This window comes from Carassius auratus, unplaced genomic scaffold, assembly GCF_003368295.1.
Source record: "Carassius auratus strain Wakin unplaced genomic scaffold, ASM336829v1 scaf_tig00014592, whole genome shotgun sequence".
In the NCBI taxonomy this organism is placed as follows: Eukaryota; Metazoa; Chordata; class Actinopteri; order Cypriniformes; family Cyprinidae; genus Carassius; species Carassius auratus.
The window spans coordinates 4,160-31,098 of NW_020524512.1; the positions used below are offsets into that span (position 1 = coordinate 4,160).

Genomic DNA, 26,939 nt, shown 5'->3' on the forward strand with positions numbered 1-26,939 from the left:
TGTGGAACGCCCTTTTCTGAACCCACTTTGATATGGTGCAAATAATCCTCTGTGTTCAAGGGTGTAGTTAAGTCTTCTAACTAGTATCTTCTCCATCCACTTGCATAGATGTGATGTTAGGGCGATAGGTCTATAGTTACCAGCATTATTAGAATTTTTCCCAGGTTTATTAAATGGCAATATTAACGCACTCTTCCAGCTTTTGGGTATTTTACCTTCTTCCCATATCTTGTTAAATAATTGTAATATTATCTGTAATACTTTTTCAGGTAGTTTCTGGAACATAACATAACTCAGTTGATCTTCTCCTGTAGCAGTATTCCTAATCACCCCAAACATCACCAGCATCTGATTCTAATCACTCCCGATCCCAATCGCAGGAGTACTAATCACCTGCACCTGCACCCAGCAATCACTCACCTGGATAAAGCTATCATCATGCCAGTACTCCGGTGTCCGGTCTACCGTTCACAACATTGTTCTTTATTTGCCCTCAGATCCCCATGGACAATCTCTTATGATTCTCCATTGATGTCTCCCTCTGTCTAACTCTCCAGAGCTCTGGGATTTATTCATTCAGATACTTATCATTTCATTGTCATACTGCATCTTGTAAATAAACTATCTGCTTTTACTAAACCCCCTGCTGGTTTCCTGGTTAGTGACAGAAGACCGGACCTTACAAAACAACTATATGGATCCCCTGTCACCCACTCTTGCAGACATTCTGCAGTGGAAAGAAGGTCTGCAGTGGGCAAAGGCCATATGGGATGCTAGTAGTGTCATGAATAACTCTTATGAAGCTTTCACCACTCACTTCAAGGAAGTATTCGGCTCCTCTGAAGATTAAATTTCTGTTACCAATCAACTAAATGCGGTTGTGTCAGGGAGAAACACCACACCTGATCATGTCATCCGTGCCTGCCCCGTCAAGCCCCCAAGTCCTTCAGTGAGTACAATTCAACAGGACCATGTAATTTCCAACCACCATTACCACCATGTCAGTCCAACTACTCACTCCAGATTGCACTGTTTAAGCCCTGGTTGACCTCCTAAACATTCTCCAGCTTCCTCGTTGTCAGCATGCCCAGGAGCTTAGAGTGGAAAAAAATTCAAGGAAAACCATTAGGATATGGGCAGGTAAAGTTTCAAGCACCTCTGTTAACCATCAAGGTTGGGCTCTTCCATGAAGAGGAAATTCACATCCTGGTACAGGGATGCCCCTGGCTCGCATTACACTCTCCTGAATTCAAATGGGACTCAAGTGAGGTAGTTCGTTGCAGCCAGTTCTGCCATCAACATTGTCTCTGTGCTCTTCCACATCCAGTAATCCATTGCCCAGGGTGTCAAGTGACATCCACCCTCATCGAGAGCCCTGAGCTAGAGTCCTGCACGGGTTCGGTTACCCGCGGGTACCCAACGGGTGACCCGCAAATTTGGCTGATTGGCTTAACTGATTTGATTTTGGGTGCGGGTCCGGTGTCGGTTCTATTTTAAGCGGGTCGGGTCGGGTGCGGATTTTAATTAGTGCTGCTGTCGGAAAACGGGTCGGATGCGGTTTTAAGCACTGCAGGTACGGGCGGGTGCGGATTTACAAAATCGGACCCGTGCAGCTCTCTGCCCTGAGCCTAATGTCGCTCCAATGATTATATCTTATTATATGGCATTCCAGGATGTGTTCAGCAACCAGGCAGCCACCCACCATGGGACTGTGCCATCGACCTGCTGCCTGAAGCAAAACTCCCCAAGGGTCGAATATATCCATTGTCCATCCTGGAGTACAAGGCTATGGAGGAATACATCCAGGAGGCTCTCAAGCAGGAATTCATTCGACCAACAGGCTCACCGGGGACTTCCAAGCACTCAAAGAAGCCTTCAGCATGGCTTCCATCCTTCGCCACCCGAATCCTGAGTTTCCATTTGTGGTTGAAGTAGACGCCTCCACCACCGGCGTAGGAGTCTTGCTGTCCCTGCAGTTCGGTGAACCTCCAGCCTTGCGCAGGAAACTGACCCCAGCAGAACAAAATTATGACATCGGGAACAGGGAGTTGTTAGCTATCAAGCTTCCTCTGGATGAATGGTGACATTTGCTGGAGGTAGCTATCCACCCATTTACTGTCATTACAGATCACAAAAATCTCCAATACCTAAGTGATACCTGATGAGTGAATCAGGTATCACTTAGACTTTGACAGAGACATGCTTACCTCCTGGAGTGTTTTTTCTCTTGGCTGGATGTTGTGAAAGAGTTTTTCTTTACCAGAGGATTCTCTGATCATCCATCACTTTTTATGTTGATGAGCTCACCAATGTGGTCTTTTTTCTCAGAATGTACCAAACTGTTGATTTGGCCGCTCCTAATGTTCCTGCTATCTCTCTGATGGATTTGTTTTGCTTTTTAAGTCTTTAAATTTTCTGTTTCACTTGTATGGAGAGAACATTTGACTGCATGATGTGTGTTCACAGCAACTGCATCCAAAATGCAAATGGCACACTTACGCCTGTTTCACATATAATCCGTCTGCAGTGCGTATGCAGTCCGTGTGTGTTACATATGTGGGGCTGAAGCAGCACGGACTCATTGTGCTTTCACACAGGACGCGCTTGCAGTCCGATACTGATCCGCGGCTGTTTAAGCCACAAAACACAACATTTGTCCATTATTTTGATATCAAATCATGTAAAAAAATAAAAATAAAAATAAAAAAGCTTTTTCAGCATTGTGATACTCTTTCATCACAGTACAGTAACAATCTTTCATAGACATATTTAAATTCAAATATAAACAACGCATTGCATTTGACTGCTAGGCTTTTTTTAATAAGTTGCTGAAACAAGCTGCAACACATTTAAACACAACATTAGCCTACATTTCTTGTCAGGATATCACAAACATTTAAAAATTAAAACTCACCACTGACAGAAACAGTCGACTCTCGTGCCTTTTGCATTTAAATCTTTATTAAACGCAATCCAATGGGTCTTAAATAACTTTGTTTTTCTGCCTCTATAAAAGTGCATATATAATGTTGCCTTGATTCTCTAAAGTTGCTCTTTTTCTTGTTTTAAATCTAGCCAAAACCCATGTGTTGTGTGTGAAACATGGTAGGCTTTAATTAGTATATATTTATTGTGAAATGACTGCATTTCTGTGTCAATCCATGTTCATTTTTACCGCGAACAATGCTCTGTCACTTTAATTCGGCGCATGCAGCACAGCAAAAATAGACTCGGTACGTAAACGATCGCTGCACTGCTGCAGACACACTGCTCCTGGAACGCACTGACGGACCACAACCGCGTGCAGTGTGAATGTTGTAATCCATTAACACGTGTGCGTAAAAAAATATGCAACGCATAAGCACTGCAGACGGAGTATGTGTGAAACGGGCGTTAGAATCAACCACATACCTTTTTCCTGCTCAATTGATGAAGAAATAATGGAAGAATAACCCACACCCATCCATGAAATAGCTGTCAATTGTCCAATTACTTATGGTCCCTTGAAAAAAAAGGGGGAGGTAATATAAAAGAGCTGTAATTCCTTAACCTTTCCATGCCATACTTTGTTCCTTCTAGAATACATCATTTATTTCCCAAAGATCTGTACACAATTAATTTAGGTAATTTAACATCTTCAAACGGTCTGAATGAAAAAGTATAGTTTTGTGCAGGCCATTTATAACCCATTATTATTGTAGCATTCCCTTAATCCCTGAAATCTCACAAATTTAAACCAAACATTCAGTATCACAAATGCATAGCCTACTTACTGTATGTGTTTGCCAGCAAAGAAAGTAGTGGAGGTGTGGATCTAATTGCAGGCTTACTTACAATAATAAATATATTTTTTATATTTTTTAAAAAATTAAGTAAATCCAGAACCCTGGAAGAAATAAAGCTTTAGCAAACTGTAACAGCTAAACCACCATGTGTGAAGCAGATAACATTAAGCACCCACACTGAACTGACAAGAAACACATTCAGTCAAGGACAATATATATATAGACAGGCATACAGACGACAATGTTTTTAAAAGTCTGTCTTTGTAATGATGTGAATTTGTAAAGAAACAAAATGAGTCTACGAACACTGAATATGTAATACACATGCGCAGGATGTCAGATGACAAACAGATGACGCATAACAGTATGTGACCATGTGGTAATACCACAAAGTCCTCTTGGGCCTATTTAAAGTCCATACCATAGCTAAATCAACCAAACCAATCAGAGTAATCCCAACCAAGGTGTTTTGCCCATTCTGTTGGCCAGATATACCTCATTTTGGTCAGACTGCACACTACTGGCTACAATATAATTGCTCAAAATCACGAAATGAACCATTCTTATATGTTTTAGAACACTCTAAATTGTTTTCAATTTAATTACAGTGTTTTAACATTACTTTTGCAAACTCCATAACAGTTGCTTTCCAAAACATCAGCAGTGATCCCTGCTACAACTATAAGTCTCTGGATCGTCCCTGGAGAGCCAACAATGAAAGTGAAGATCGCATTTGTGATTATTCTTTCTCTTGGAACGGCTGGTACCGGCTTTTCTACCGTGGAATGAACATCCAGTTGCCAGAGACCTGTGTTAGTTCATACAGATGTAACACACAGATAACCCTGTGGCTGAACGGTCCTCACCCTCGGATTGAGGATGGAGTGGTGATCAGAGAGGTCTGTGGAGGGACCTACGGGACTCAATGCTGTAGTTACAAAACAAGACCAATCAGAGTTAAAGCATGTCCAGGAAATTACTATGTCTATGAACTTGTGAAGCCAGACGTGTGGTGTGCAGGATATTGTACAAGTACTGTGCTTTTTCCTCTTTTTTTTTTTTTTTACCACTTTTGAAGTCTTTTAAACTAGTACTGATTTTAGTCATATGATGAATTATCTTTTTTCAGATATTAGCACCATTTCACAGCCGATTTCCACTGTTAGTCCATCTATAACCAGTAGAACCAACAACCCTTTGAGTAAGTTGTTAATCAGTCTTTATAAATGAATAAATGTGTGTTATTACAAATAATAAAAACTTACAAGTAAAATTCCAATTTAATTTTTGCATTGAAATTGAAAATCACACCTTTTGTTTCTTCACATGTATCATCCCTATTACACAGATCTGTTAAGGATGAATGGTCTAGGAATCTCGTGATCTTTATGCTTGACCTGTTCAGATTTGCACTCATGAACTTCATAAAAAATGCCTTGTTTGTTTAGATCTTTTCATCTCTCAATTTTAGATTATGACCCATGCATTAACTACAACACACTCAATGACAACTGGAGAAACATACTTGATTACGGGCATATGAATGGACTCAATGCTGATTATGATGACACAGGTGTTAACTGGGATGGCTGGTATCGACTCTTTCTTAATGGATTGAGTGCTCAGATGCCTGAATGGTGTGTGTCTTACTTGGCATGTGGAGGTTTTAGTTCTCTGTGGCTTGGTGGCTCTCATCCTCGGCTGGAAGATGGAGCTGTTACTCGTGACATTTACGGCTCTCATTATGAGGATTGCAGTTACTACCGATCCGACCCAATACAAGTCAAAGCTTGTCCGGGAAACTATTATGTCTACAAATTTACCAGGCCAGCTCTTTCAATCCCATCTCCTACATATTGTTCAGGTATATTATTTTTTTGATATACCCTGTTACTTTTATTTGTATGCTTAAGGTACTTTCCCACCAAGGAAGATAATGCTGAAAATATAGTTTTAAAAACGTTCTCAGTATTAAAGAAAAACGGAGTCCACACCACAGCTTTGATGGGATTATTGGTGTGAACAGGGTTTTATTGTGAATTATTGCGATTTTCACATTATTATCCTGAATAAATTCATCTGCTCTATATAATATTCTCTATGTTCTCTATATATATTTTTTTTCATAATAGTACGTTTCACCACCCCAAGAGTTGACCCTTGCTACAACTATAACAGTCTGAATGAGACTTGGAGAGCAACAGACAATCCCTATGATAGTAACTATAGAAGGTGTGATAACTTCCAGGGCTGGTACAGGCTGTTCTACAACGGTCAGAGTGCCCAGATGCCAGAATCATGTGTAAATCAATACATGTGTGGCACTTACATCCCAATGTGGCTCAACGGCTCCCATCCGCGGCTGGAAGATGGGGTGGTCACCCGTCAGGTCTGTGGCTCCGGGTGGAGTGACTGCTGTTATTACAGATCTATCCCTATACAAGTCAAAGCATGTCCAGGAAATTATTATGTTTATGAGTTTGTCAGCCCAATATTCTGTGGAGCTTACTGTGCAGGTGATAATTTATTAATGTGTATTTCAGTCATTTACCTTTCTGTGTTATTTAAAATTATATTGATAAAAAAAAAACAATTGTTCCTGCTATCAGATATCACAAGGCTTAGTGCAGCCTCTTCGACAACAGCAGCAACACCAAGAACACCAACAGCATCCATTACTCCAACAGTCACAACCACTGGTAAAGTATTAATTCTTTCATGAACTCTCATGAGCATCTTTTTGGACATGCATTTTTATTACATGAACTCATTCCACTATCACACATGTGAGCTGTCAGTTAATAGCAAAAGTCATTTTTGTAAACCACTAACATAAAAGATGCATGACAAGTAGTAACAGTGTGGATTGGCAATGGTTCTGTTCTTGCCAACAGAATGTTTACCTATGCCTCTGTTCAAATGACTCAATTTCTTTTTTATCTGTGCTTCTCCTCTCAGGTGTGAGGGATCACTGTACTGAACTCAGTTGCTCTGAGGATGAACACTGTGGGGAAAAAAATGGTGTTTATGGCTGTTTATGTAACGCAAACCATTCCAGGTGGAATTCTGAATCTTTCGGTTGGTAATCTTTAATTGATTTTTTTTAATGCCATTAAAAAGCCAAAACGTTTGTAATTTTTTACTGATTTTTTTTCTTTTTCTCAGATTTCTCAGAAACCTGTGAAAGCAGCTCTGGCTCCATGTCTGTGTCTCGCTGTCAGCTCTTTGAGGCTGGTTTTTCAGCTGATATCTTACATCTCAATGATCCAAGCTGTAAAGGAACAGTGCGCAATGGCAGAGTGGAATTTAATTTTGACAACAATGAACACATCTGTGGTACTAACCTTGTGGTGAGATTCATTTATGTATAATCTATTCAAGTAAACCATCCAAACTGGGGGTCAAACTCTCACTGATGAATCAATCTGTGACATCAAAAAAAAGGACTAAAAAACCTCACTAGACCATCTGAGAAGGGTTCGGGAATATACAGTAAGTGTTTTATTCTTCTGCTGATGTTAGCCAGGAGAGTGACAACACATTCCCTTTATAACATAATGCTAAAAAAGTCACCAAGACCTTGACTCACTTGACTGCACCACCTGTTTGAGTTGTGATTTGGAGACCCCTGCCCTATAGGTTATGCTATATCCATTTGACTTATTTGGCTCTGTTGTGAGCACCACTTGTACAAACCTACTAGCCCACACTGTATATGTAAGTAACCTGTCGCTCATGACACACACAAAAAAAAGAAAAGAAAAACTGTTGCCCGCATTCTCCACCATTAATACAGTATTGTTCAAAATAATAGCAGTACAATGTGACTAACCAGAATAATCAAGGTTTTTCGTATATTTTTTTATTGCTACGTGGCAAACAAGTTACCAGTAGGTTCAGTAGATTCTCAGAAAACAAATGAGACCCAGCATTCATGATATGCACGCTCTTAAGGCTGTGCAATTGGGCAATTAGTGGAATTAGTTGAAAGGGATGTGTTCAAAAAAATAGCAGTGTGGCATTCAATCACTGAGGTCATCAATTTTGTGAAGAAACAGGTGTGAATCAGGTGGCCTCTATTTAAGGATGAAGCCAACACTTGTTGAACATGCATTTGAAAGCTGAGGAAAATGGGTCGTTCAAGAGATTGTTCAGAAGAACAGCGTACTTTGATTAAAAAGTTGATTAGAGAGGGGAAAACCTATATAGAGGTGCAAAAAATGATAGGCTGTTCAGCTAAAATGATCTCCAATGCCTTAAAATGGAGAGCAAAACCAGAGAGACGTGGAAGAAAACGGAAGACAACCATCAAAATGGATAGAAGAATAACCAGAATGGCAAAGGCTCAGCCAATGATCACCTCCAGGATGATCAAAGACAGTCTGGAGTTACCTGTAAATACTGTGACAGTTAGAAGACGTCTGTGTGAAGCTAATCTATTTTCAAGAATCCCCCGCAAAGTCCCTCTGTTAAAAAAAAGGCATATGCAGAAGAGGTTACAATTTGCCAAAGAACACATCAACTGGCCTAAAGAGAAATGGAGGAACATTTTGTGGACTGATGAGAGTAAAATTGTTCTTTTTGGGTCCAAGGGCCACAGGCAGTTTGTGAGACGACCCCCAAACTCTGAATTCAAGCCACAGTACACAGTGAAGACAGTGAAGCATGGAGGTGCAAGCATCATGATATGGGCATGTTTCTCCTACTATGGTGTTGGGCCTATTTATCGCATACCAGGGATCATGGATCAGTTTGCATATGTTAAAATACTTGAAGAGGTCATGTTGCCCTATGCTGAAGAGGACATGCCCTTGAAATGGTTGTTTCAACAAGACAATGACCCAAAACACACTAGTAAACGGGCAAAGTCTTGGTTCCAAACCAACAAAATTAATGTTATGGAGTGGCCAGCCCAATCTCCAGACCTTAATCCAATTGAGAACTTGTGGGGTGATATCAAAAATGCTGTTTCTGAAGCAAAACCAAGAAATGTGAATGAATTGTGGAATGTTGTTAAAGAATCATGGAGTGGAATAACAGCTGAGAGGTGCCACAAGTTGGTTGACTCCATGGCACACAGATGTCAAGCAGTTTTAAAAAACTGTGGTCATACAACTAAATATTAGTTTAGTGATTCACAAGATTGCAAAATCCCAGAAAAAAAAATGTTTGTACAAAATAGTTATGAGTTTGTACAGTCAAAGGTAGACACTGCTATTTTTTTGAACACACCCCTTTCAACTAATTGCCCAATTGCACAGCCTTAAGAGCGTGCATATCATGAATGCTGGGTCTTGTTTGTTTTCTGACAATCTACTGAACCTACTGGTAACTTGTTTGCCACGTAGCAATAAAAAATATACTAAAAACCTTGATTATTCTGGTTAGTCACATTGTACTGCTATTATTTTGAACAACACTGTATGTGACTTATGCAACTGTTTGGGTTATGTAGTGGCTCCACCTTACTTTGATGGTTCCTTTAACCCATTCTGTTGACTATAAGTAATGTTGCACTGACATGTCTACTTACTCCACTAGAGTGTTAGAAGACCAGTAGGGTTAGAATAAGACATGTGCAGTATTACTTGTAGTTGACAAAATGTTCTAAATGGACCATCAAAATAAAGTGTTACCTATGTAGTTACTATTACTGTCATATCTAGAATTCAATTAGGCTGAATTACAAAATGTACCTTTTTTTTTTTTTTTTACAGGCCAATGGCACCCACTTCATCTATGATAACTTCATTCTGGGAACACCGAGGACAGAAGGCCTCATCAGCAGAGAGAAGGTTCTGAAGCTTTCTTTCAGCTGTGCTTACCCCCAAACAGAAACTCTTTCCATGAATATGGAAATCAACCCACTGGAGAGGTGATAATCAATACACATTGAAGATGTAACAACATAGAGCTAGTGCAAATGTCAACATTTTCACTAAATTAAGATTTTGTGTATGTGTGTGAGCTAATTCTCTAAGCAGAAACATAAATAACAAAACGGGGTAACTCTTAACACAGATCTAACCTTCATTTTAATAGCATTGTGCACAAGAGCCTTCCAGCGGGTGAAGGCAGATATCGTGTTCGGATGATTCCATATCAGGACGATGAGTTTACCCAGCCCTTCACTGGTAGTGTGGATGCAGAGCTCAACCAGGAGATGCATGTGGAAGTTCGCGTTGAGGGGGTTGACAGTCGACAATTTGCCCTGGTGATAGACACATGTTGGGCTACACCTGTGAATGACCCCGATTACACTCTCCGCTGGGATCTCATCGTTCAAGAGTAAAAAAAAAAAAATGCTTCTTTTCTATTCCAAAAAGATCAGTCTCATGTCACTGTAAATAAATAAAATAAAAAAATACCCCTTGATCTGCACATACATAGAATAAAAAATGAAACATATCCCTGTGGAATGCTTTACTTTCCAGTATTTCAGTGCTAAAGCACAAGACATACATATAGAATGTCTTGCTTGAAAAAATATATATATTAATTGTTTATCATTGATATTCTCAGGTGTCCCAATCCAAATGATGACACAGTGGAGCTGCTGCAGAACGGCGTCTCGACATCCAGCCGTTTCTCCTTCAGGATGTATATCTTCACTGCAAACTCCACTAAACTTTACCTGCACTGTGCTGTTCACCTTTGCCTTCTGTCAAGCAATCACTGTTCAGTGGTGAGATGTGACGATTACAATATGGTTGTAAATGTCAAGGTTTTAGATTCTACCACTGACAACCTCCTGTTGATCAAACAATAATCTAAAAACTGGTCTGGAAATATCATCATCTCCACTGCCCATAGTGATAAGGTTTAAGGCCCCGATATACTTCAAACAAAATCAAAGAACAAACTTATATGACATAGTTTAATATTTTCGAGCCAATTTATTTCTTCTACCGATCATATGAGAGGAACGCACCTTTAACTAACGTTACAAGCCTATCAGAAGTAGAGAAGGGCGTGTCCTTGCAACACATTATGATTGACGCCCATACGTCAGGCGGCAAGGAAGTCGACCGGAAGTTGAAGTCGGCCGGGTGCCGCCATCTTGTAGCAGAACTTCACTTGCGTTAGCATTCCCATTGACTCCCATTCATTTCGGCGTCACTTTGACAGCGAATAACTTTACATCTGAGGTGTTTAAAGACTCAATTTGTCCAGTATTTATTTCTAAAGATACACAACAATGTATAAAGGGCTCCATTACCTTCTATGTTACATTATGGCCATGTAGAAACAGTTCTACCAGAAAGACTCGGGAGATAGAAGGATGTACGAAGCATACATATATTGACAGCTCAGCCACAATGGCCGACACAGACAGGCCTCGATAGACCAACATAAATAGCCACGATAGGCCAGACACAGACAGCCACGATAGGCAGACACGGACAGGCCCCGATAGGCCGAACATAAATAGCCACGATAGGCCAGACGCAGACAGCCACGATAGGCAGACACAGACAGGCCTCAATAGACCAACAGAAATAGCCACGATAGGCCAGACGCAGACAGCCACGATAGGCAGACGCAGACAAGCCTCGATAGACCATACAGAATAGCCATGATAGGCAGACACAGAGAGCCTCGATAGACCGTACAGAAAAATAGGCATGATGGCCGGACACGGACAGGCCTCGATAGACCTTACAGAAAAATAGGCATGATGGCCGGACACGGACAGGCCTCGATAGACCGTACAGAAATAGCCACGATAGGCCAGACACAGACAGCCACGATACGCAGACACGGACAGGCCTCGATAGGCCGTACAGAAATAGCCATTATAGCCAGACACAGATAGGCCTCGATAGACCGTACAGAAATAGCCACGATAGGCAGACACAGGACAGGCCTCGATAGACCGTACAGAAAAATTGCCATAATAGCCGGACACGGACAGGCCTCAAAAGACCGTACAGAAATAGCCACGATAGGCAGACACAGACAGGCCTCGAAAGACCGTACAGAAATAGCCACGATAGGCAGACACAGACAGGCCTCGAAAGACCGTACAGAAATAGCCACAAAGGCCAGACATGTACAGGCCTTGATAGACCATACAGATATAGTAACACCACCACCAGTAATTGCATGAATTTACCTGATTAGTTACAGGAGAGCTTGCTGAGCTTCAATAATGGTTTAGAATCAGGTCTGATGTATGATTCAAATGCTAAGGAAGACCATCTGCCCATGATCTTAACAGCTGATGTAGAGATCCCTCGTTCAGCTGCTGAAGTAGCTGCCCCAATTCTGAATGAATGGCCAGTAGAGAGAGGGGGATAGACTGCAGCTTTGAGAACAGTGGTTAAGTGAGTTCTAAAACAGGCCTTGGAAAGGGGTGCTCCATTAGGTAAAATAGAGCTAGTGCGTTTTTAGAAGTTCTAGGTCGGATTTTAAGAAATTCACCATGCAGAGAAGGGACAGAATTTATTATTGATTTTAGAATTGTTAAGGTGACACCAGAACCTTGCACATCGGTTTTGAGTGCTTGAGGAGAGTGTGAAGAATTTTGGTCCGAATCATAGATCTGAAGGAAATGCCGCGAGCAGGATCAGATTGATTAGTTTGAAGTGAATTCCCCTGGAAGCATAACCCGTAGAAGGCAGATAAACACTGCCTCGAGAAGAATATTGGAGGTACTTAGAAAGAAGGCCGTAGCAGATGAAGTAATTAATTTTGCAATATGGGCAGGGTAATAGGCAGACATTTGTCTTTAATTTGTTGGAAGATTTAGCTAACCCCTTAAGTAGTAATAGAACTGAATAACCAAAAGGCTTGAAAATTAGGATTATAAAGTTTTAGCGTAGATTAGATGCTGGCAAGGAGTCTGCGAATAGATAAATTTTGAGATTGCGATTTTTTTTTTTTTTTTTTTGTTATAATACGAGAAAGGAGCAACGGTCGAAATTAGAATAGGAATGCAAAAATTGGAAGGAAAAACATTAGAAAGCAGACCATGCAAACGTGTAGGCTTGATTGTAGAGGGAGCGACGCCTTAGAAATGTGATTTCCAGCTGACGTAAGCACTTCGTTTAGTATAATGTCTGCTAACGGAGGGCAGACTGAAGAATCCGGGTTGGCTGAGAGCACAGCTGTATGAAAGTCTAAAAGTGTAAAGTGAAGGCCGCAACAGCCGAGTAAAAAGTGAATGAACCAACACCAGTAGATGCGCGAAATAAACAAGCCTTGATTGTAGCTTAACCCTTTTACTGTCACTCCCCAATTTTTTTTATTTATTTATTTTTAATAAGTTGACGTATCAAAAGTTAAGTTTAAAATACGCATAAATTGAATTGACTTAAGCTTACATTGCTAATCTTGATGTAAACAATTAAACATTGTTTGTCTTAGTAATCTTATCAAATTCTGAACATTTCCACTCTGTAACGAATAATTTTTCTGATGACGTCAGTTTGACAGCATGAGCAGAACCTCCTTAACGCGCCCCTCCAGCCGTTAGTTAGCTATGAGTGATGGGCGGTCACACTGCACTTTTCTCTCCATTGACTTCCATTCATACGCATGCGAATGCGTCGGACCGGAAACACAAGCTTATGTGAAAAATTTCGCTGCGTTCCAAGTTCAAGTTTGGTGAACTCTGACCTGGGAATTTGCATAACGTGAGGATGTGGACCAGTAGAAGAGCGATACATTGCTGCATGACCTCTCTGTACAAAATTCAAAAAGGAACGAAGCACTATAACTTTAGCTGTTGCGCAGCGTCCTATTTTATAATACATTAAAAGATTTATAAAATAAAATAAAAGAAGCTGCATGGTTTGTAGTGTCGACGGGAACAGATGATACATTGGAATGACAATGTTTTATATATTTATTTTTTTTTATTTTTTTTCCTCCTCCCCTTAGGGTGTATATATTTATAGAGAGAGATACAGAGTAACGTTACAATATAATAAAACGCTTTCGACGCCGTCGCAAAAGACACAGTGCAAGCAAGCACATATTAATCCATCTTGTGATAATTGAGGGGAGACCGTTTTATCTTGCTCCCACCCATATTCGCAGTGGCGTCCGAAATAATTTCGCATGTTTAAAGTCTAGTGTGACCGCGCCTTGAGACGGAGACCAGGAGCGCAAACAAACCATGCCTGCTAATTAATATTTCGTTTAAACTGGAGATATGTCACTACTCTGAAATAAGGTCAGCAGCAACTCGTGTCACGTGGAATTATATGCCTGCTGACTGAGAATTGAGCCGAATCTTACCTACGACTCAAAAGAAAGGGTCCATATACGCATCAGCTTTGTAGATCCAGTGTTCATAATGCGCTAGCCCAAGAGTAAGCCATGTAAAGATGAGGTGAGAGCAGCGGTTCCCTGCATCTGCAACCATAGAATCCCATTAGAGTATGAACTTTTCAGGAATAACGCAAATGAAAAAGACTGAATAAACAAAGATTAAAGCATAGGATTAAAACAGCGAATCTCAAGTGTGCTAGACAGAGCCTTTTTTTTTTTTTTTTCAGAATGCGAAAAATCTTTATCAGTATAAAAGATTGTAGCGTTTATGATGAGCCTTAAAGTGCCTCATTACGAAGAAGTTATTCAGAAAATTGCATGCACTATGATCAACATCTTAATTATGCTATGCAAGTCTGCTAGATAAACAAGCACGAAACGCCCAGTGCTTTATTTGAACGTGTGAGTATAAATCCTTGCAGAGAATAAATTAATGCCCAGGCACCGCAAGTGCATAGAACAATGATACTTATAATGCTGTAGACTGGTGAAGCGATGGAGGCGAGATGCCGAAGAGACCGGCAGCCTTAATTCTGTCTGCTGGTCCGGAGAGACTTCATTCGTGCAGGTTCACGTAAGCTTACAGATGAATATTTGTTGATTGAGACCAAAGTCTTTTCAGGTGTTGAGACCCAAGCAGCACTGACGCAACATTTCGGAAGCACCAGCGTTGCCAAGACCGTTTTTTTTTTTTGTGGGTTGCTATTTCTGTCCTGGGTTTGAGGTGACCCCAATAGTGTCATATATAGCCCCTAGAATGTGAATTCTACCGATAAATCCCTTTTGAATGCGATTGGGCTATTTATTTATTTTTTAAATAGTAATACTGGCGGTTTTGAGAACCTGGCAACCCTGGCCTGGAAGCACACGGAACTCCGCCAATGTTCACATCCTCTGCCGAGAAAAGCTTGTAAATCATCCAATACAAACGACTGCAGATAATCACCGCGACACAGAGCTAAGCCAACGATCCCGTGTGCATCATAGAGGAACGTCAAACTCTACATAGTTTGCGGGGCACGAACTTAATTACAGCAAGTAGATGAATAAATGCAACAGCTTGAGCAAGGACAATCGCGTCGGAATCTGCGGTTGTTGTCGCGTCGTGATCTGCGGTTGTTGTCGCGTCAGAATCTGCGGTTGTTGTTGCATCGGCATCTGCCTGTTGTCACGTCGGCATCTGCTAACTCAAACATGTGTAAGTACGATCTTTTATACAGGAGTATAAAGACGTGATTGGATAATGATGGAGGTAATTAGTGACGAAGTGATTGAGTCTTCCTGGCAGAACTTAGGCTAAAGCTTCCATTTCTACCAGAAAGACTCGGGAGATAGAAGGATTTACGAAGCATACATTTATTGACAGCTCAGCACAATTATAAATTTCTTTGGCGGAAGGCCCCGTCCATGGTTCGTAATCCGAGGGTAGCGAATCTGCATTTCCTGCCTGAAGACGAAGGCAGGGGCACAGCCGACCCCCAAAATTAGGTGGATTATGAGACTTCCAGACGGGGCCAGCCTTCCCCCCCAAAAAGTAGATGAAGTATACCCACCAGTTGTGAATTCTAAGGTTCCTGGAAGATATAGAAAGAGAGTTAGCATGATCAGTATAATGACGTTAGATTAAACTTCTCATAAGTTTTTACAGAAATAGACGCAATAGGCCAGACACAGACAGCCACGATAGGCAGACACAGACAGCCACGATAGGCAGGCACAGGCAGGCCTCGATAGACCAACAGAAATAGCCACGATAGGCAGACACAGACAGGCCTCGATAGACCAACAGAAAAGCCACGATAGGCCAGATGCAGACAGCCACGATAGGCAAACGCGGACAGGCCCCAATTGGCCGAACATAAATAGCCACGATAGGCCAGACGCAGACAGCCACGATAGGCAGACACAGACAGGCCCCAATACACCGTACATAAATAGCCACTATAGGCCAGACGCAGACAGCCACGATAGGCAGACACGGACAGGCCCCGATAGACCAAACATAAATAGCCACGATAGGCCACACGCAGACAGCCAAGATAGGCAGACCAACCAGGCCTCAATAGACCAACAGAAATAGCCACGATAGGCCAGACGCAGACAGCCACGATAGACAGACGCAGACAAGCCTCGATAGACCATACAGAATAGCCATGATAGGCAGACACAGAGAGCCTCGATAGACCGTACAGAAAAATAGCCATGATAGCCAGACACAGACAGGCCTCGATAGACCATACATAAAAAGCCACGATAGGCCAGACGCAGACAGCCACAATGGTTAGACGCAGACAGGCCTCGATAGACCATACAGAAAAATAGCCATGATAGCCAGACACGGACAGGCCTCGATAGACCAACGGAAATAGCCACAATAGGCCAGATGCAGACAGCCACGATAGGCAGACACGGACAGGCCTCGATAGACCGTACAGAAATAGCCATGATAGCCAGACACGGATAGGCCTCGATAGACCATACAGAAATAGCCACGATAGGCCAGACGCAGACAGCCACGATAGGCAGACGCAAGACAGGCCTCGATAGACCATGATTAGCCACAATGGCAGACGCAGACAGGCCCCGATAGACCAAACATAAATAGCCTCGATAGGCCACACGCAGACAGCCACGATAGGCAGACACAGACAGGCCTCAATAGACCAACAGAAATAGCCACGATAGGCCAGACGCAGACAGCCACGATAGACCATACAGAATAGCCATGATGGCCAGATACAGACAGGCCTCGATAGACCATACAGAATAGCCATGATGGCCAGACACAGATAGGCCTCGATAGACCATACAGAAAAATAGCCATGATAGCCAGACACGGACAGGCCTCGATAGACCAATGGAATTAGCCACAATAGGCCAGACGCAGACAGCCACGATAGGCAGACACGGACAGGCCTCGATAGACCGTACAGAAATAGCCACGATAGGCCAGACGCAGACAGCCACGATAGGCAGACGCAAGACAGGCCTCGATAGACCATGATTAGCCACGATAGGCAGACGCAGACAGGCCTCGATAGACCGTACATAAATAGCCACAATAGGCCAGACGCAGACAGCCACAATGGCAGACGCAGACAGGCCTCAATAGGCCGTACAGAAATAGCCACAATAGGCAGACACCGGACAGGCCTCGATAGACCGTACAGAAAAATAGCCATGATGGCCGGACACGGACAGGCCTCGATAGACCGTACAGAAATAGCCACGATAGGCCAGACACAGACAGCCACGATAGGCAGACACGGACAGCCACGATAGGCAGACACGGACAGGCCTCGATAGGCCATACAGAAATAGCCATTATAGCCAGACACAAATAGGCCTCGATAGACCATACAGAAATAGCCACGATAGGCAGACACGGGACAGGCCTCGATAGACCGTACAGAAAAATAGCCATAATAGCCGGACATGGACAGGCCTCGATAGACCGTACAGAAATAGCCACGATAGGCCAGACACAGACAGCCACAATAGGCAGACACGGAAAGGCCTCAAAAGACCGTACAGAAATAGGCATGATAGCCGGACACTGATAGGCCTCGATAGACCGTACAGAAATAGCCACGATAGGCAGACACAGACAGGCCTCGAAAGACCGTACAGAAATAGCCATGATAGGCAGACACAGACAGGCCTCGAAAGACCGTACAGAAATAGCCACAAAGGCCAGACATGTACAGGCCTTGATAGACCATACAGATATAGTAACACCACCACCAGTAATTGCATGAATTTACCTGATTAGTTACAGGAGAGCTTGCTGAGCTTCAATAATGGTTTAGAATCAGGTCTGATGTATGATTCAAATGCTAAGGAAGACCATCTGCCCATGATCTTAACAGCTGATGTAGAGATCCCTCGTTCAGCTGCTGAAGTAGCTGCCCCAATTCTGAATGAATGGCCAGTAGAGAGAGGGGGATAGACTGCAGCTTTGAGAACAGTGGTTAAGTGAGTTCTAAAACAGGCTTTGGAAAGGGGTGCTCCGTTAGGTAAAATAGAGCTAGTGCGTTTTTAGAAGTTCTAGGTCGGATTTTAAGAAATTCACCATGCAGAGAAGGGACAGAATTTATTATTGATTTTAGAATTGTTAAGGTGACACCAGACCCTTGCACATCGGTTTTGAGTGCTTGAGGGGGGTGTGAAGAATTTTGGTCCGAATCATAGATCTGAAGGAAATGCCGCGAGCAGGATCAAATTGATTAGTTTGAAGTGAATTCCCCTGGAAGCATAACCCGTAGAGGGCAGATAAACACTGCCTCGAGAAGAATATTGGAGGTACTTAGAAAGAAGGCCGTAGCAGATGAAGTAATTAATTTTGCAATATGGGCAGGGTAATAGGCAGACATTTGTCTTTAATTTGTTGGAAGATTTAGCTAACCCCTTAAGTAGTAATAGAACTGAATAACCAAAAGGCTTGAAAATTAGGATTATAAAATTTTAGCGTAGATTAGATGCTGGCAAGGAGTCTGCGAATAGAGAAATTTTGAGATTGCGATTTTTTTTATATAATACGAGAAAGGAGCAACGGTCGAAATTAGAATAGGAACGCAAAAATTGGAAGGAAAAACATTAGAAAGCGGACCATGCAAACGTGTAGGCTTGATTGTAGAGGGAGCGACGCCTTAGAAATGTGATTTCCAGCTGACGTAAGCACTTCGTTTAGTATAATGTCTGCTAACGGAGGGCAGACTGAAGAATCCGGGTTGGCTGAGGGCACAGCTGTCTGAAAGTCTAAAAGTGTAAAGTGAAGGCCGCAACAGCCGAGTAAGAGTGAATGAACCAACACCAGTAGATGCGCGAAATAAACAAGCCTTGATTGTAGCTTAACCCTTTAACTGTCACTCCCCAATTTTTTTTTATTTTTTTTTTTTAATAAGTTGACGTATCAAAAGTTAAGTTTAAAATACGCATAAATCGAATTGACTTAAGCTTACTAGCACACATTGCTAATCTTGATGTAAACAATTAAACATTGTTTGTCTTAGTAATCTTATCAAATTCTGAACATTTCCACTCTGTAACGAATCATTTTTCTGATGACGTCAGTTTGACAGCATGAGCATAACCTCCTTAACGCGCCCCTCCAGCCGTTAGTTAGCTATGAGTGATGGGCGGTCACACTGCACTTTCTCTCCATCGACTTCCATTCATACGCATACGAATGCATCGGACCGGAAACGCAAGCTTATGCGAAAATTTCGCTGCGTTCCAAGTTCATGTTTGGTGAACTCTGACCTGGGAATTTGCATAACGTGAGGATGTGGACCAGTAGAAGAGCGATACATTGCTGCATGACCTCTCTGTAAAAAATTCAAAAAGGAAGGAAGCGCTATAACTTTAGCTGTTGCGCAGCGTCCTATTTTATAATACATTAAAAGATTTATAAAATAAAAGAAAAGAAGCTGCATGGTTTGTAGTGTCGACGGGAACAGATGATACATTGGAATGACGACGTTTTATATATATTTATTTATTAAATTTTTTATTTTTTTCCCTCCTCCCCTTAGGGTGTATATATTTATAGAGAGAGATACAGAGTAACGTTACAATATAATAAAACGCTTTCGACGCCGTCGCAAAAGACACAGTGCAAGCAAGCACATATTAATCCATCTTGTGATAATTGAGGGGAGACCGTTTTATCTTGCTCCCGCCCATATTCGCAGTGGCGTCCGAAAATTTGAAATAAATGTTTAAAGTCTAGTGTGACCGCGCCTTAAGACGGAGACCAGGAGCGCAAACAAACCATGCCTGCTAATTAATATTCGGTTTAAACTGGAGATATGTCACTACTCTGAAATAAGGTCAGCAGCAACTCGTGTCACGTGGAGTTATATGCCTGCTGACTGAGCATTGAGCAGTATCTTACCTACGACTCAAAAGAAAGGGTCCATATACGCATCAGCTTGGTAGATCCAGTGTTCATAATGCGCTAGCCCAAGAGTAAGCCATGTAAAGATGAGGTGAGAGCAGCGGTTCCCTGCATCTGCAACCATAGAATCCCATTAGAGTATGAACTTTTCAGGAATAACGCAAATGAAAAAGACTGAATAAACAAAGATTAAAGCATAGGATTAAAACAGCGAATCTCAAGTGTGCTAGACAGAGCCTTTTTTTTTCAGAAATGCGAAAAATCTTTATCAGTATAAAAGATTGTAGCGTTTATGATGAGCCTTAAAGTGCCTCATTACGAAGAAGTTATTCAGAAAATTGCATGCACTATGATCAACATCTTAATTATGCTGTGCAAGTCTGCTAGATAAACAAGCACGAAACGCCCAGTGCTTTATTTGAACGTGTGAGTATAAATCCTTGCAGAGAATAAATTAATGCCCAGGCGCCGCAAGTGCATAGAACAAAATGATACTTATAATGCTGTAGACTGGTGAAGCGATGGAGGCGAGATGCCGAAGAGACCGGTAGCCTTAATTCTGTCTGCTGGTCCGGAGAGACTTCATTCGTGCAGGTTCACGTGAGCGTACAGATGAATATTTGTTGATTGAGACCAAAGTCTTTTCAGGTGTTGAGACCCAAGCAGCACTGACGCGATATCTCGGAAAGCACCAGCGTTGCCAAGACCGTTTTTTTTTTTTTTTTTTTTTTTTTTTTTTGTGGGTTGCTATTTCTGTTCTGGGTTTGAGGTGACCCCAATAGTGTCATATATAGCCCCTATAATGTGAATTCTACCGATAAATCCCTTTTGAATGCGATTGGGCTATTTTTTTCTTTTTTTTTTTTTAAATAGTAATACTGGCGGTTTTGAGAACCTGGCAACCCTGGCCTGGAAGCACACGGAACTCCGCCAATGTTCACATCCTCTGCCGAGAAAAGCTTGTAAATCATCCAATACAAACGACTGCAGATAATCACCGCGACACGGAGCTAAGCCAACCATCCCGTGTGCATCTTAGAGGAACGTAAAACTATAGATAGTTTGCGGGGCATGAACTTAATTACAGCAAGTAGATGAATAAACACAACAGCTTGAGCAAGGACAATCGCGTCGGAATCTGCGGTTGTTGTCGCGTTGGGATCTGCGGTTGTTGTCGCGTCGGAATCTGCGGTTGTTGTCGCGTCGGCATCTGCGAACTCAAACATGTGTAAGTACGATCTTTTATACAAGAGTATAAAAATACATGATTGGATAATGATGAAGGTAATTAGTGACGAAGTGATTGAGTCTTCCTGGCTGAACTTAGGCTAAAGCTTCCATTTTTTGTAAAAATAGGCTAACGATTGCGTCATAACCACGCGACTCTCTGTTGCATTACCGTACAGACAGGAGGCGAAGCTCGCAGGCAATTAACTTAATATGGCGTACTGGCGTTACATTTTAAAATACTATACAAAATAATTAATCAGAATACTTACTCCTGCTCACTCACGCCAAAGAACTCCCCGCTCAAGCCCGCCGTCTCTGCAAGATTAACGATGGCAGTTTGCACGCACAGCTACTAGAAGATTTACATCTGTCAGACAGGTTGCTGACGTCGTCAAGCTTAGTTTGAGTCTGCGCGTCAGAAACGGAAGTGCTAAAAAACACTAAAAATGGGCTTCACTTGTCTCAATTGAGTTTCAATGGGGTCACGGTGTCCATTTCTTTTACTGTCTATGCTATACGTCAATGTAACGTTAGCGTTGTCGGAGGAAAAAAAAAGGAGCGCAAGTTTATGAAGCCCTGGGGCTGATGTCCTAGATTCCTAGCAATAGATAAAGGACTCAAAAATAAATGGCACTTTTTGGCAGTTGGTGCAAGAAACAGAGAGCCCTGAGCTTGTTTCTGCATGATTTGCTCGAGGAAGCTACTGTATGCCAGCAGCTGTAAGAAAGTGCTTGCTCGCTATGATTTATGTCGCGTTCCAGGCAACCCTTAACCCGTGTTTTTTCCAACCTTAAACCCGTGAAAGTGCACTGGAACGACAGTCAAATCCGTGACTTCCGAGATCAATGTACTCCGAGTTCCGAGGTCACACAGCACGCAAAACAACGATGACAGCCCCTACGGATAATACTGCCTATGGATGCAGTGTTTATGCAAGTGGTAAATTTTGAAAAATAGACTTTAGGACAATGTAATATTGCAATAAAATTAATAATCTAGCTAAATTTCCTTGCGCTTTTGACTTGCCTGGAACGGTACAAAGTCGTTAGTCGTGGTTTGAAATAGTGGCTCACCAGCTCAAAAACCTGGAACGCAGCACCAGACTCCGGTCATAGAGCCGCTGCCCGTGCACTCAAACTTACCACGACGTTGCCGGGAGTAGACACCTGCGCGGGAGGGATTTTTCCGTCCTGCTCCCGCAAAAAAATATTATTTTCTCCGGCTCCCGCCAGCAAAATCCCGCGGGTAAACGTATAGCAGTTTTTCTTTTTTTTTAATACATTGCATATTCTACCTGCTACTCTTTTATTTTTTTCACTTGCTCCCCTGTTGAATATAAATTTAAAAAAGAAACGGAAAATAAACAAATGTTTCGTTTTATTTGCGTTTAATTAAAAGTATGAACATGAACAAGGAACTTTAGAACATAGAAATACAGTTAAAAAAAAGAAATGTAAATAAAAAATATATACCTATAATAATTAGGCTATATAGCCTAATAAATTATTTAATAATAATAAACCTGGATTTTTTTCATGTTCAAAGGAAAAGTAGCTTATGGGGCCTGCGCAATTCCTTCAAACATTAAAAAAAAATCCTAATTCCTCAATAACAAAATAGACCAATTTTAAATATTTAGCTAAATAAATAAATAAAAATAAACTGAATTTACAAAAAAAAAAAAAAAAAAAAAAAAAAAACTGTACGACTACTTTTGCCCATGCAGGGATATAATGTCGTTCACTGTTGAGAGCTTCAGTTTAATCCGTCTCTGCTCCAGTATGTGACCGCAAATACTGAAAACCCTATGCTAGAGCTGTAATCGGGCTTTAAAAGTTAGGCCCGACAGGACCCGAGCCCGACAGGTTTCGGCCCGAGCCCGACAAGTACATTTTGATTGACAGCTTTTTTAAAGCCCGAACCCGTTTACAGCCCGACATTATTCAAATGTGCGCACGCACACAGCTCTTTTGCCTTTTGTCAACAATGAGTAATTTTATTCATGTTTTAACATAATTTACTCATAACTAACGTAGACTAGACCACTTGGAAGTTGGAATAAAGAAATAAAATAAGTCCTCTGTGACATTGTAACATCTCAGCATTCTAGACATAGACTCATTTAACCTATAAATAGACCAACGCACCAATAAATCGAGTCATTTAAAAAAAAAAAATTAAGATAAATTTTAGATTAAGATGGGTATTTGGCAATAACGAAATTAAGATAAAGGCTCCGCCAGATTTGCTTTATTAAATAAAATTATGCCAACATTACCGTAAATACTCTGTCAACATTATGCATTTAAGACTCAATGAATATTTAGTTATTTGAAAAACCTTTACTCACAGAGATTAGGCTCGGTCTACATGTTTTTGTGGAGGAAAATGATTGAATCCACTGTAGATGTCTTCAGCGCGCTCCTGCGCTCACTAATGGTGCGTCATTATTCACTCATTATTCTCATTATAGGCTAAGCATGGTCAAAACTTTTCCACACCTCTTTTGCTGTCTTTGTTTACCGTGCAGTACGTGTTGTTGATAGAAGAAAGGCCATCGCGCTATATTTGTTATTAAGGAGACTAAAAAGACCCAGACTTTGGGTTCATCCCATTAACCGACGTAGGAGAGAACATGGTGCATATTACCATCTTGTCACTGGCAATATAAATTATTTAAAGTTGTTTTTGTATTTCGGCAAAAAAAAAGTCTATTTTTGGATAGAACTGTAAGTACTTTAACAGATTTTGTAAAAAAAATATATATATATATATATATAAAATAAAATTATAATAAAAAATAGAAAAATTTGTGGTTTTAAATATCATACATTTTTTATGTAATTTGCTAAGAACACAGTAGATATCATTAATGCAAATTTGGGGCAAATTTTCGTTTAAGTAGGCTACATATTTTGGCCATGATCATGATCATTTTGGCCATGGTCACTTTATCTTCTATACATATTTTTTTATATTAATTTCCTTTTCGTAACATACTCTAGTTCTTGTTAAAACACCCTAGATGTGCTTTTTTTGTGCAGTTAGAGCACTTTTTGTGTGAAATCATATTTATTTTGTCCATCAAAGGTGTACTTTCACTTTAACTGAGCGTCAGCAGCGCTGCAAAAATAGACCCAGCGCCGAAACGATCGCGGCACTGCTGCTTCTGCTCTGCTTCTGCAACGCTCTGCCGCGCAGCTTCTGCGTGCGGTGTGAACGCTCTCATCTGTTAACATGGGCACCGAAAAAAATACGCGCTGCTTCTGCTCTGCTGCAGCTTGCGGTGTGAACCCGGCCTCAGAGTTTGCTTTAGTTGCTGGTGCAACCAAAACGTAATCACTCCATTACACCTGCTCAGCATTCATTTTCGCATCTTTCTCGCGCTAATCGAAACGCATCACATGGCCGCTCGTTTACCTCGCAAACCGAAGCCCGAGCCCGGCCCGAGCCCGCGTAAGATGATAGAAACTAAGCCCGAACCCGACCGAACCCGTCGGGTCCCGACGGGTCCCATCGGGTTCGGGCAAAGATCTTCAGCTCTACCCTATGCTAGCTGGAATACAAAGTAGCCTACATGGCGTGTTTGCCGCGTCCGCATTCACCCATCAAATATTGTCCCGCGCCGCTCTCGGTTGCGCTGGGTACCGCGGTACTCCCGCGAGAGTGCAGGTCTCTAGCCGGGAGCAACTATTAGCTGACACACCGTTGTCTATGACTGACCATGTCTGCGATTAAAAATTCGCTTGTGCACATTTATAGCAGAACATGATTTGTCATTTAGAATTTCGCAGCCACTGGTCACCCTGTGTAGAAAACTGACAGAAGACAAAAAAAAAAAAAAAAAAAGCGTTAACTAGCCTGTTGGTTTCAAATCAACATGCGAGTTACATCCCAGAAAAAAAGTGATAATAGCCTTGATTTCACTTTTAATCTTCAGTTTATTAGTTCAGTTCTTTAGCACTTTGAGCACTTAATTATTTAAGCACTTTAAGCATTTGTTATTGTTTATAAGAAAACACTTTATTTGACATGGTACTTTTAAATAAATGGTGCCAAACATAATCACCCCCCCCCCACCCCCCACCAATAAAAAAAAGTTCAGGCTCAGGATTTTTTTTCCACTTTAACCCCTGGGCTTTTATGCATTTGCTTGGTGTGTTTAAGAACTCCATCTTCTTTGACGTGCTTTTTTTTTCATGGCAGGAAAACAACATCTCCAAGTTCCTAGCAACATAAATACACTGTGTTGAATAGCTGAGCTGCCAAAAATGTATATGCACCTGTACTATCGCTCCAATATTTTTTATGGAAATGGAATGGTTCTTTTGCATTGCAAACATGACACTGGACTCTGAACTGCTGCTAATCATTATTCTTTTGTCTATAATATTCTGACAATTGATACACGTCTCACACCAAGAAGTATATCAGAGCCTTTAATGTCAGGGATGCTATAATACTTGTTTTTGGAGACTTTTACTTATTATAAGTTATATTGAACAGGGCTTACGAAGCTGGATTTTGTCTTTTTCTTCTGTAGAACTGTAACTCTGGGCAGCACTGGAGAAAGCGCAGGTCTCTGGACTTCCACGACAGTTCTTCAATATCCATGGGTCCTCTAATGTTGTCAGAAGGAAACACAGGTGAACATTTCATTCAACTGTTTTAATTAGTAAGTTATTATTTCTATCATTAATATATTACATTTCATTATTTTCCCTATTCACAGATAAGTGGGTCAAAGACCCAGTGAAGGTATCCAAGGCTTCTTCTCTGTGTGCTTCTCTGATGGTGTTGTTTGTCTTTATGATGAGTGTCTTGATCCTCTTTTAAAATATTTCTGCGAGAAAATTGGAAGCATTTAACATACATATAATCTAATGTCATTATAATTAAGGTTGCACTGATGTCACGCTGGTTGTGGGTTTCTAAAGGTTTCTTTACTTCATGGCAGTTATAACTGTGGCATAATAAGCAAATTGTTGTTTTAATCAGTTTTATTAAATATGCATACTACTATATTAATCTTACGGTATTTTACTTGGGATTACGTGGAACAATGGCAAAGCCAATCAGATTCATGCTAATTAAAGTCATGCAAAAACATTACAAGACTGTTTATTTTCAGTTCAATTAAGCTTTAAAAATTAATATGTTTGTGTAGGAGTTCAATGAAGTGTTTCTATGAAAAGACTAACATTGGGTACTTTTAAACAATATCACAGTATTTAACAGTCCAAACAATGCTACACATATGCCTGTCACAATTATAACTTTTTGTTGGGAGATATATTGTCACAGAAACAATTAGGATAAATGATATACAGTATTTTAAAAGCATTTCATGTCCATTCTAACAAAAGGCACATATGCCTCAACAGGCCTTATATGCTGATAAATCTAATTTTCTAGAGACATTTTATTTTTTATTTCTTTATTTTACAAACTGTCTGTAGTCATTAGGAAATTCCCCTTAAGAACAATGTCTATTTACTTTTAAAATCTCAAAATTAATCCTGTGAAAACCTTTTTGTATTACAGTATTTTACATTTAAATGTTTTATAATCTTGACAAAATACATTATTGTTGGATATGTCTAAGTCTCACTATTGAGAGAGAAATGTATACATTTGTGACAGAAAAATGCATCATCAACAACAACAACAAACAAACAAATAAGATTCAAAAGCGTTTGGGCTTTTTTGATATAATGCCTAAACAAAAATTTTTAACCTCTTATGTT

At 41.0% G+C, this 26,939-nt stretch overlaps 1 protein-coding gene across 1 annotated transcript; it reads left to right on the forward strand.

Moving 5' to 3' along the window:
* Positions 1-694: 694 nt before the first annotated feature.
* LOC113074431 (uromodulin-like) lies at positions 695-26,257 on the forward strand. The gene is made up of 15 exons (XM_026247280.1): positions 695-826; positions 1,174-1,264; positions 1,673-1,912; positions 4,428-4,817; positions 4,915-4,986; positions 5,257-5,649; positions 5,918-6,301; positions 6,395-6,484; positions 6,744-6,863; positions 6,951-7,135; positions 9,503-9,660; positions 9,828-10,073; positions 10,308-10,470; positions 25,736-25,838; positions 25,925-26,257. Exons 1-15 carry the CDS (start codon positions 695-697, stop codon positions 26,026-26,028), a joined length of 2,871 nt encoding a protein of 956 aa, XP_026103065.1. The 3' UTR covers positions 26,029-26,257.
* The last annotated feature ends 682 nt before the right edge of the window (positions 26,258-26,939 follow it).